We start from the raw sequence: 12,398 nt of genomic DNA, 5'->3' as shown, positions 1-12,398 counted from the left end.
TAGATACGACACATTTTTATGCTGAATCACACCATGGCAAAAATTAAGGATTTAGCCACATCTAAGTATAGATACAAGCCTCAAAAGCGGCTAAAAAATTTGTTGCACTATTCTGAGAGACAAGGTTTGACCAACAACTGCTACTTTACATACGAACCAATCACACCACAACTTCAGAAGGTTATTCCTACCTGTGATGTCTGTAAATGGATCAAATTTAATTAACATTAGATGCCTAGATGAAAAGATAAGCATATGCAAACTTGCCCAAAATTTTCTACATGCAAATTTTAGAGTATTTTTGGGGAGCAATATCTCAACTGTATATTGTTCATCCTTTTTCCCCTGCAGCAGCTGGAAAAAAAAAAAAAAAAAGGTTTCGAAAGGTATTATTTTAGCTCTTCGAGAAGATTGAAGAGTGAAACACTTTGCTCATTAAGTCCCATAATCAATTTTTTTATTCCAGTATATAAATCAGTTTCAAGCATTAATTTAACACATGCCATAAAAACAAGTATAATACACAACAAAAAAATTTGCAAAACAAAAATACTAATGAGTCAGTTATATTTTTGGCTTAACAGTTCTACAATTTTGTCAAGGGAAAATTGTGGATAACTGTATTGTCATCCTGATGTTGATGGTGCTTCTTAAATCATGAAAATATGTTGCTCAGAATCCAGAAAGTGTCATTAGCAGTTGGCCAGTGGAAGGAACAAGCAGAACAGTGTGGGTGCATAAAGCTGATGAGGACATCTTATTATTAATGTGGAACTTCACTTGTTTCCAAACCACCATAAATTGGCATACATACCTGCAACATATTGTCCTGGTTGTAAGTTTGCAATTGAGATTGCTGGAATTTCTTCATCTGCTTCAAAGGCATGAACTATGAATGCTGCAGCATCATTTGAATCTGTAATTGCTCTGAGCTGTTTACAATTAACTGGCTTAAATTGATTTTCTCTTGTTCCAGATATTGCATGTCCTATGGCAAACCTTGTTCCTTGATCAAGCAGATTTTTTTTTAGTCTCTTCGTTTGGGGCATAAAAAAACTTTGACTGGAATACCATCATCACAGGATTTGAACGAATCTAAGGGTTTCTGCAGACTAGCACAGGCTGCTAGCCTTTCTGCTGTTCCTCCCATGCCATCACAAGGCGATTTACCATGGCTTCTTCCAAAAGAATTCCACTCGGCAGTGATGCCAAAATCCTTTTCATGCAGACATAAATTGATGAAATTTTTGAAATTCTTATACTGAGCAGCTGAAACATCATCACTAAAGTAATAAATAAATGTTCTCAATGTTTTCAAGCTTTGTCTTTAAATAAGCTATAAACTTTATTTGAAAGACATGAACAGCAATGGCATCATGACAGAGACAGTTGCTGATCATACAAGTGCTAATACTCTTGACGTTCTTCATCACCAAACTAGACAACAAATGGGTGCAATGTGGCCTGGCTATTCTCCAAATGAAATCTTTGCAGAGCATCCTGAATAACAAATGAATAATTCTCAGCAAAATCCATCAATATAATTAATTCATTTTCTGCAAGATTTCTTTTTAGCTGCTTAAGGTACAAACTTTAATGTTTTGGCACAAAGTGGTGGCTTCTTAAATTGGTGATGTTCAAAATCAGTGCCTCCATGAGATCTTTCACAGTTCCTGACATGTCTCTACTGTGTCTGTCGGTATGGACCCATTGCTTGTATTCCGTTGTTTTTCTACAAGTCATAGTCTTTAAAAGCACCTTCAAAAAAAGCCTCTAGTTGCATTTTTCCTGGCCATTCCTCACAATGTTGCTGCATACAATCTTTTGATTCCAAACTGCATACAGTTTTTTTCATCAAATTCTTGCAGTAATCTAGGCTGGATGTTGCTGAAGCCAACATTAGACAGTTAGGTGAACTGTACATACACATACTGAATGTTATCCAGAAGACTTGTAGTACACCATTTCAGCCAGAGCTCACAAAATTTTGAGAAGCTCAGTTGATTTCCATATTGCTTACAATAAGCAATGAACATTTCTTTCAGGTTACAAGGGAGCAGGCATTTCTGTTTGTGAATCTTTTACCCATTTATTCTCACTGCAACACAATCCTTTCCGCCAGGACATAAACCAGAAAGCTCATCATCTTCAAAACAAAAAGTGAGGACATTTTATTTTACTTCAAGACTGAGCTTTACCCCTTTTTGATTTACAGATGTTTCCAAAATCCCATCTTCCATCTTAAGTTTCCTAGCCTTCTTCACCATTTTACTTGAAACAGCAAATTCTTTAGCCATTTTTTCAATAGACCAGCTATTTGGCCAGGGTCAAACTTTGAAATTTACAGCAACTGCTTGACGTCTGAAGTTTAATCTTAAGTTCTCCAATTAAGATGTCCATATCTTTACATTTTTGGCATTCTTCCATTTGTATTTGAGCAATATCTGCTGGGCTCACACTAGCAGCTGTGGCAATTACCTTCGGCTTTCAGAACTTTGCGGTTTATGTATACCATTGAATCCACTGACTCTCCAAGCGATGATAATGAAGTATTAGCAGTAAAGCAAGCATCAACAACATCTATGTCTTCAGTGGATGGTGATTCTTGCTTATCTTGGTGGGATGATTCTTTTTGGGCCACTTTATGTCTACATTTGGTACAAATTTTCCAACCATATTTAAAAAACATCATTAGTCAGTAACTTCAATACATGAGACACCGCAATGGTTATTGATGTTAAATCCTTCATGATTACATGTTTTTCTTTACCAATGGGTCTTCTGCAGGAATTGAAACTTTGTAATCAACAAGCCATTATGGTATGGACACATTTGGGTATCTCCAGCAAAAATCAAGCCCAGGCATATACGCTCTTTGTCCACTGGTGACATTTCCTTAACTGATTGTAGTTGCCTTTTTCCATAATAGAATGGTGCTGACTTACGGCAATCAACTCCATCTGATCCGCCCAAGTAGCGGGGTGCAAGGGTCCTTTGGTTCACTTTATACAACAGTTTATTAACCTGTAACAGGCAATTCTGAAAGCTCGTGAATATCCTGGTTTGAAGCATATCTGATTCAGACTTGTTTGTGTATCAAATATACGAATAAGCGTATCAAAACACATAGTTTTAGTGCTTACCTTCAGCTACAACAATGATTACTGATTATTCAAATACTCAGTACTAAACACTAAGAATGTACAATGTAAACGCCAAAGATTACACCGAACAGAAGACAAACTGTGAAAACAACCAACAATGAAAGCAACAATTGAAAGTGGTGATTCAGCAATGTATCACTGCTGCAAGGACAGAGCCTTAAAAAACTACTGCTGCTTATTATGCCGATGGAAACTGAGTGACAATGCATATACGCACCACCACGCACTGTAGAGTTAAAATGTTCTAAAGCAACATAGCGGTCCATTATGATCTAGATTTTGTAATCTTATGGGCATTTTCTAAGGTTTTATTATATTTATATTTTATGCTGTAAAATAATGTAAAAACACTTCCCAAAAGCACAGTTACATTCCTTAAACCAAAGGCAAATCTTATACTATTAAAAGACACTACAATTACGAATTTTTTGATTTACTACTTCAAACTGTGTTAATTTTTTGTATTTATTGATAATCCATTTTTCCTACTTTTGATAGATATTCTTACTCATCAATATTCAAGCTCCAGTAAATTATACAATATAGCTTTGAAAGTTTGGAGCATGCTCTTTTCAGCTGTAGCAAGAAAAAAAGGATTGAACAAGACAGTTGAGATATTGCCCCCCCCCCCCCAAAAAAAAAAAAACACTAAAATTTGTGCACAGAAAATTTTGACCAACTTTGCAGATGTACATCTTTTCGTCTAGGCATCCAATGTTAGTTAAATTTCATCCACATATAGATATCATAGATAGGATTAGCCCTCTAAAGCTTTGATGTGATTGGTTCACATGAAAAGTAGCAGTGGTCAGTCAAACCTTGTCTTTGAGAATAGCGTGACAAATTTTTTACCCACTTTAGAGCCTTTTATTTGTATTTGATGATGATGAGGTCCCATACTCCAAGGAGGATAGGGGGAAAATGCAGGAGACCTGCAATGCTGACTAGGCAAGGTCCTAGCAGAGGTAGTTTGCCATTGCCTTCCTCTGACCGTAATGAGGATGGATGATGATGATGATGATGATGATGATGATGACAACACAACAACACCCAGTCATCTTGAGGCAGGGAAAATCCCTGAATGTGCTGGGAATCGAACCTAGAACACCGTGTGCAGGAAGTGAGAACACTACCACAATACCACGAGCTGTGGACTTGTCTATATGTAGGTGTGGCTAAATCCCTAATCTTTGCCATAGTGTGATTCAACATGAAAAGTAGTCTATGTATACTAGAGTAAATGACCAAATGTCTGCTAGAACTTTTAAAAAAGCCTAGCAAACTTGGCACATTTGCATTTTCGGATGCGATGTGAAGGTGAGTAGCCTCTCTTTAAAAGCCTCTAAAAGTTCAACCACTGAAGATACTGGACTGAAATTTGATATATACTCATTAAAGACCATATACAACCTTCACACCAAATTCCATTAGATTTGGAGAGGGTCGAGTGAGGGGATTTTTTAATATTGGTCCCTTTTACATGGAATGAACCCAGTGCAATCTGACAAAGAAGGTGGAAACATGACCTGGGAGGTATATAGAGGCCAATCAGTATGACAGAGAGCCCAGTGGGGTAACCTGGTCATGGGGAGGTGGGAAGGAAACAAGAGAATCAACAGGAAGTGGTCACTAACACAGAGGTCCTCATGTGGCAACCAGTGTAAGGAAGGTAGAAGGGGAGGGGAAGAGAACGAAATATCAATGGCAGAGAAAGTGCCATATGCAGCACTAAAATGAGTAGGGGAGAACCATAATTAAGAAAACACAGATCTTGATCCACAAGAAATTGGTCACTGAGGAGCCCCCGACTAGATGAAGAAGCACTCCCGCAGAAAGGGTGATGGGCATTAAAATCCCAAAGGAGGAGGAAGGGAGGGGAGAGTTGCTGAAGAGGACAGTAAGGGTAGCTGTTGTAGGTGGCCTGTCAGCAGGGAGATAAGAGATTGCACAGTCCAATTGGTACCAAATGGCAACTGCTTCCAATGTGTAATGGAGGAGGATCCATGTACTGACAATATCCGCACAGGCCAACATGCATACGCCACTGGAAACCCTCAAAGAGCTGACCTGGTTCCGCTAACAGAAAGCACGACACCCACGAAGGGACGATGAGTGAGCGTCAATAAAGTGAGATTTGTGGAGAACACAAATTACTGAGTAAAAGGCAATAAGGGACTGCAAATCTGGGAAGTGATAGCAGTTGCTACTACAGTTCCGTTGAATGATAGCGGAGTGGGTATCCAAATGGGCAGTGAACGAGTTGCAGCCAATCATGCCACCAGGACACCATCCATCACCAAGGAGGATGGGGTGACATCCTTAAATAAGATGTCAGATTCTGGTTGCGAAGGAGGAGATGGCACCTTAAGGGCCATCGCAGGGGCCGTGTCTTGGGACTTGTGTTTCTTCTTCTTCTTCTCCTCCTCTTTTGGAGGCTGAGGAGGGCAGGGCATGGAGAGAGAGCAAGCTTCTGCAAGATCCAGACACTTCTTCTGCCAGCGAGAGGGAGTGGGAATCGCAGGGAAGGGTGATAGGAGAGGGGGACAGGACTGGCGTAAGGAAGGCGAACGGATGTAACATAGAAAAAGTAGAAGACATCGACAATGGATGGAGTGTATCATATTTTTGACAAGCCTCGGTATAAGACAGACGATCCAGGGACTTATATTATTGTATCTTCTTTCCTTTCTTGTAAGCTAGGAAATCTGGTGAGTGTGCAGAGTGGCAGTCATGACAATTTGCACACACAGGTGGTGGAACACAGGGGTTCCACTCATGGAGTCTGTGTCCGCAGTCACCACTCAGAGAGTCCATCGTACAGCGGGAAGACATATGCCCAAAATGCATGCACCGAAAGCACCTCATGGATGGCAGGATGCACAGCTTCACTTCACATCAGTAACACACAACCTGGACCTTCTCTGGGGCTTTATCTCCCTCAAAGCCCAGAATAAAGGTACCAGTATCGGCATGTGTCTTTACTACCCTTCTGCGCATGGTGAAAAAACTGAGCGCGCGTCACTCCAGATTAGCCTGGAGTTCCTCATCAAGTTGAAGGATAAGGTCCATATGAAAAACCACTCCTTGGACCATATTCAGAGACTAGCACGGAGTAACAGATACTGGGATATCGGCAAGATGATAACGAGCATGAAGAGCCACAGACTGGATGGCATCAGAAGCTCTGATCAACAGGAAACCAGATAGCTTCTTAGTGAGAGACTCTACTTTGCCCAACTTATCCTCAATATTCTTCACAAAAAACAACGGCTCTATGGTGGTAAATGCGTCCCCACCCAACCTAGTACAGACCGGGTAGTGGGAAAAGTGTTTCACCCCAAGCCGGCAAGTCTGGCCCACATCCCAGGGTGTAGCCAGGGAAGGGAAGGCTGCAGGGTCATAAGAAGCAGCATTCAATGACCTGTTACCAATATAACAGACTGCCATTTGTGAATGGAGAGATTTTTGCGGCTTGATACACTTCATGAAAAAAGCATCTGCCCTAATACCACCCGCTCCTATCAGGGGCTCTCCCCACGGGTGCCATCGAGCCACGGCAAGAGCCATTTGGCAAGGCGGCCATTGCCGGAAGTTCCAATGCTCCAAAATGACAAGCAACCACTCCTAGGCATACAGGTGGAGGCAACAGCTCAGGTGTCAGAAGTGTAAACCCTGTGTTTTAACGGAACTCAGCCTGATGAGTTCGTAACAGCCTCACCACACAGACTGACTACAATACTGGTGACTTAGCGGGTTCGAGGGGGCTACAGTGGGGAAGGAAGGGGGGCGGGGGGGCAGAAGAATCAGAAGAAACCATGCTGCAGATGCTAGGGAGAGAGTTCATCCACAAATAGCTCACATTAAAGACAGAAAATTTAGAAGTGGAGGTCAAACACCAAGGTGGGACCAAAAATGTCAAACAGGATGAAAGAGAACAGGCAAGAACAAAAAAACTGTAAGGAATATGCGAAACCAGGTGGTTAGCCAGGTCAACATAATTAAGAACACTGAGAGGAGAGGAAGAGGTGGGAGTGGGTAAGGAGCGAGGATGGGGGAGGGAGGAGCACAGGGAAGGAAATGCAGTGCAGGAAGAAAGAATGGGCAGCAATAGCTCAAGGCCCCAAGGGTGTCACGCACGAAGTCACAAAAGAACCATGACCCAGTGGGGGAAGGGGGTAACACGTGGATGTGGGAGTGGGTCTAGAGATAGGGTTTAGCCTTCCTCCCTCCTCCTGCCCCCCCCCCCCCCCAATCACCACCTCCAACAGATTTGTTATGGAGGATACCATTCTGCTCGATGAAAGGAGGCAGAAGTCCTCAGTGTAGATGTAGAAGGATTAGTGGGCGACAATCTTTTTTTCCAGAAGCGAAATGCTTGGGAGGCCACCAGGACCTATTATTGAGGATGGAGAGTGTGTACACACTTTAGCTACATTTAGTACATTGAATGTTACGCAAGTCAATTTTTTTTTGTTATCAGTACAGGATGTATGGATCTGGATTTTTTTTTCTGAGATTGGAAGTACATTAATCATTTGGAGATTGTGTGCTTGTGTTTTGCACTACTTCTTAAAGACCTGGCAAGTCAGTAAGTTACAGTTTATGCAAAGTGGTTTCTTTCCATACAGAGCACCCTCTCAAAATGACCAGCTACAATCTCCGCAGATTGGTTGTTTATATAACGATACAACATGTGGTCAAAGTTCAAGCCTTTGAAACATCACTTACAGTTTTATGTTACATTCAGAGACCATTATTTTCATTTTATTTGGAGAAATGCATGCCTTTACAGGTCAGAATAAATGCCCCAGTGTTTATCCTATTATCCTTCAGGACTCATTGGACATGGTACATAAAATGAACTTCCTGTTTTTCTAAACTGGTTTCTATTTAATCAACTTGAAGTGCAAGGATGCAGAGAAAAATTATACCTTCCATTGGGTTGAAGTTCTTACAAGGTGTGACTGTTACCTAGATAATAACAAGCAGACTTCACATGAACTGGCACTCTCTGATTTTCTTCATCTTATATAATTCAAAAAAGCCACTGTCCAGACATGAGTTTCCGTAAGTAGTATGACTGTTCTCTCCCAGCCCCCCATCCCCCAACTTAAAAGTAAAATCACCTCTGAAGAATAGAAGATTTCCAAGAGCTGTTCAGTAGAACACACTTGTTACTTAGTTGTCAGTAGGTCACAGTGTAGAATAGTGGTCTTATAATTGTAAAGCCAGTGGTTTCACTCTTGCTAGTAGACTTATTTAAATCCCATATTTACTAGCAAAAAAGAATGTTCATTAAAAAATAATCACGTACTTAGAGCTCTAGAAATAATTATTTTTTAATTAACAGTTTGTTGCGAAAGCTTGAATTTTGTGTGTATGTTTGTGTTTGTTTGTGTGTCTATCGACCTGCCAGCGCTTTCGTTCGGTAAGTCACCTCATCTTTGTTTTTATATATTATTTTTTAAACCTGTTTGACATTTTGCATTTCAGCATCATATTTTAATTTATTGCTAATACTGGCATTTTCATGCCAATAGTAATTAAAACCAAAAAGGAATTTTTATTAAAAATTATGATTCACTATGAGTTGATTAACATTTATATTTGTTAATATTTCTATTTATTATAAATATCAAATTTAAATAGAAGTATAAAAATTATACTACTAGCAACATTTGAACCAGCTACTTTATGATCACAAGACATGCGCTCTGCCACCTACAGTTATGTCAAAAAAGTTACAAACGTCATACTTAAGAACACTTTGAAATCTTCTGACCTTTCAAGGTGTTTTTAAGAATTATGCACTTCGGTAAGCATGAAGAAAATCAACGATGGCCAGCCCATAAGGCCCCCTTGTGAAATGTAAACATACAACTCGCACCCATGAAACAGAAATTAACTATGTTAACTCTAAATTAGCTTGTTAATCATTGTTAAAATCTGTCATTAAACCCATCTATGAAAAATGTAATTAGCTGAGTATGTCCACAGATAAAAAAAAAAAAAAAAAAAAAAAAAAAAAAAAAAAAAAAAAAAACAAGAAAGATTACACTTAACAATTAACATACCATCCCTGTCAACTGAAGTTAGAACCACATAATCCAATCCCCATGATGCAATAGCTGTAGCAGTATGTAATGGTTCATTTGGATCTGGTGGTGGAGGTGTTCTTGATGTTTTCACTGAGCAAAATCTACAGCCTCGTGTGCAGGTATCACCCAACAACTGTAAACAAATACATTTATTCTATATGAGAAATATTTACACTTCCTTAGATTTCAGTTAAAAAATTGTCAGATTATTAACTTATAGTTTCAATACAATGAGCAAATATTAATTATCAAGCTGGTGTCCTCCATAAATAAATATTAATTGATAGAAACCACAGACAATACAAAACACACACACACACACACACACACACACACACACACATATGCTACTGTTTTTTGGTCATACCAAAGTATGTTCAATAAACCATGGCAAAAAGTACATTCTCAAGAACTGTAAACATTGAAGTTGGTAGTTTTCTGTCTTGGGCAGTGTTGTTACAGTGTTCCTCGGTGTTGTAAAAAAGCGAAGTGACCAAGTATTATAATTTTATATGCAAGAAAGCATAAGTAGTATTTAAAGAGTACAAGAAATACTGGCAAACTATGTGTGATGTGAACAGCAAAATTAGCATGAATAGTTAAGCCAGTAATAGTACTGCCCATGAAATGCAAGGGTCTACAATGGAATGTCAGCAGGTGTAAATCTCAAACTGGTATTCAATCCGCAGCAAAGTGAAAGGTTCATTCTTTACCACCAAACTTTATTTCTGCAAACCTACTTGCATCTCTCTGAAAGAGTAATTTAACACCCCTTCAATTTGGAGCTCGAGTTTTCTACAGAAACATTACGTGTTTTAGTTAAAAGGTTGTATCACAAGGAAGAATGGGGTAGACGAATTGATAAAAACAAGCATCAACCATGGCTTTGGGGGCACAGCATCATTTTAAATCAAATATACAGTAAAATTACCATTATTGTCGCTGTAGCGGTTCCATGTGTACCACCGCCCCAGCATTCCCCTATGTTGGGACATCTTGCTTCTTCACATACTGTATGTAAATTCAATTGACGTAATTGGTCTTTTATCTTACTAAAATTTTTGCCGGTTGGAATGTTAGTTTTCAACCATGGTGGCAATCTTAATCGTTCAGATTCACCTTTCTCGCGTTTCAATTTTCCATCGTAATTGCTCCAGTCCCTCTCAGGTTCTTGCAAAAATTCTTCTAACCCAGGGCCACTGGCAAGTTTCTTCTTAATTTTTTCCGGCAACGTATACTTCGTCCGATGACCCTACAAATTAAAGTCATCCAGTCACAACCGTAAACACGTCACAATGGTACATACAAACAGAGTAAATACCAGCAGTACTTCGAACGAAGAACGACTCCCAAATAGGCAGTACTTCCTTGACAGAAGGAGCCGATTCAATCTCATTGCTTCTCAAATTACATTAAACGATGTGACACTTTTCAGTACGCAATAACAGATCCGTTTGCAACATACAGTAATTTGTATAGCTCTACACTGCACTAGCAGACATCACGCTCAACTAGTGGTGGGCAGGAAATCGCGTATCTGTTAGAAATCACAGTGACTGAGAAGTCACAGATATCACAGTAGCAACTTTACAGAATCTAACTGCGATTTCAGTCACAGTTAGCAGTCGCAAGTAGTATTTCACACTGAAAGACGTGAGCCATCTATTGGTCGAATTTAGCACTGCTTTCTGCGATTTCAGTGACAAGTCGCAACTAAGAGTCGCAAGTAGCAACTAAAAAGCGCGGTTAACAGTGGCATCTGTTGGCCGAAGTTCGTACTACGTCCATCTCTGCGGTACGCTATGGAGTCTAACTGCGATTTCCGTGACAAGTCGCAACTAAGAGTTGCAAGTAGCAACTAAAAAGCGCGGTTAACAGTGGCATCTGTTGGCCAAAGTTCGTACTATGGAGTCTAACTGCGATTTCCGTGACAAGTCGCAACTAAGAGTCGCAAGTAGCAACCAGAAAGCGCGGTTAACAGTGCCATCTGTGGGTCAAAGTTCGTACTACGTCCATCTCTGCGGTACGCTATGGAGTCTAACTGCGATTTCCGTGACAAGTCGCAACTAAGAGTCGCAAGTAGCAACTAAAAAGCGCAGTTAGCACTGCCATCTGTTGAGCAAAGTTCATACTACGCTATTCGCTACCGAGTCAAACTGCGATTTCTGTGACAAATCGCAACTAAGAGTCGCAAGTAGCAACTAAAAAGCGCAGTTAACATACTTTTCCTAGTGTCATCTGTTGACCGACGTATGTACTTCGTTATGAGAGCCTTGTGCCTCACGAGATCGATGTGCTGTGTGTGCATATGAAGGGCTTATTTCAATAGTGGTACAAGTCCATTTTTGTTAATTTTGAGATATAGAGTCGTAAAGTTAAATGAGTGCTGAAAAATCTGCAGTTGAGATACCAGAAATATTCAAGCATATGGCTTCTTGCTAGAGATGAACCTTTATTTATGTTTGTTTGGACCACTAATTTCGGAAACATTATAGACAGAAAAGTGTAGGTAATGGACTTGTACCACTATTGAAATAAGCCCTTCATATTATATGACGACATGCACATTCAGCATCAGTTATGGTTGGTCAAATACTGCTGTGACTCTGGATGTATTATATTAATAAGAAGCAACATTGCCTTTTTCTCCTGAAAATATCATGTAACGTAACAAATGTGTTTGATTCTGCTTCCAATATGACAGTTTTGGTTAATACTCCACATGCCTACAGGACTTTGCAATGTTAACACAGCAGAACTCAGACATCTGTATAAGTGTAGAGAAATGAAAACAGTCATATGAATGCCTCACTTTTGTTCCGACACAGTTCAAGACTCGGGAGAAAAGTTTTACACCTGGTGTTCTACATGGCAACTTCACACACAACAACTTTTTGCCGACACTACTACCACCTACATAAGTAAGCTTTTCCTGTGTCACTTTCAAGTAATGCACTTAAGCTATTCCTGATTTAACTGGAAGATCTGTACTTCCCACTTTCATATCAGCAGCCTCAAAATGCATATTGTAGACTTCGGGATATGTTACAGGTCAGTGTCACACCAAGATTGTGGAGTAAGGGGGTGGGGGCGGCATGTTACTCTCCAAGTGTTTACCAATAAATAAGTGGCGGAA

At 39.9% G+C, this 12,398-nt stretch overlaps 1 protein-coding gene across 2 annotated transcripts in view; it reads right to left on the bottom strand.

Annotated features, from left to right (window-relative positions):
- Positions 1-10,772, bottom strand: part of LOC126412654 (lipoyl synthase, mitochondrial) — a 115,180-nt gene extending 104,408 nt beyond the window's left edge. The window contains exons 1-3 of one of the 2 annotated variants that reach the window (XM_050082353.1): positions 10,584-10,772; positions 10,194-10,514; positions 9,239-9,395 (exon numbers count right to left, since the gene is read on the bottom strand). In XM_050082353.1, the coding sequence (XP_049938310.1) occupies positions 9,239-9,395; positions 10,194-10,514; positions 10,584-10,658 (553 nt within the window). In that variant the 5' untranslated portion in view covers positions 10,659-10,772. The remainder of the gene's footprint in view (positions 1-9,238; positions 9,396-10,193; positions 10,515-10,583) is intronic. The other variant, XM_050082354.1, reaches the window with a different exon arrangement.
- Positions 10,773-12,398: the final 1,626 nt, after the last annotated feature.

The sequence above is a fragment of the Schistocerca serialis genome, chromosome 7, assembly GCF_023864345.2.
Source record: "Schistocerca serialis cubense isolate TAMUIC-IGC-003099 chromosome 7, iqSchSeri2.2, whole genome shotgun sequence".
Classification (NCBI taxonomy): Eukaryota; Metazoa; Arthropoda; class Insecta; order Orthoptera; family Acrididae; genus Schistocerca; species Schistocerca serialis.
Note: the sequence above shows the minus strand (reverse complement) of the source record. Positions and strands in the feature narration are given on the sequence as shown.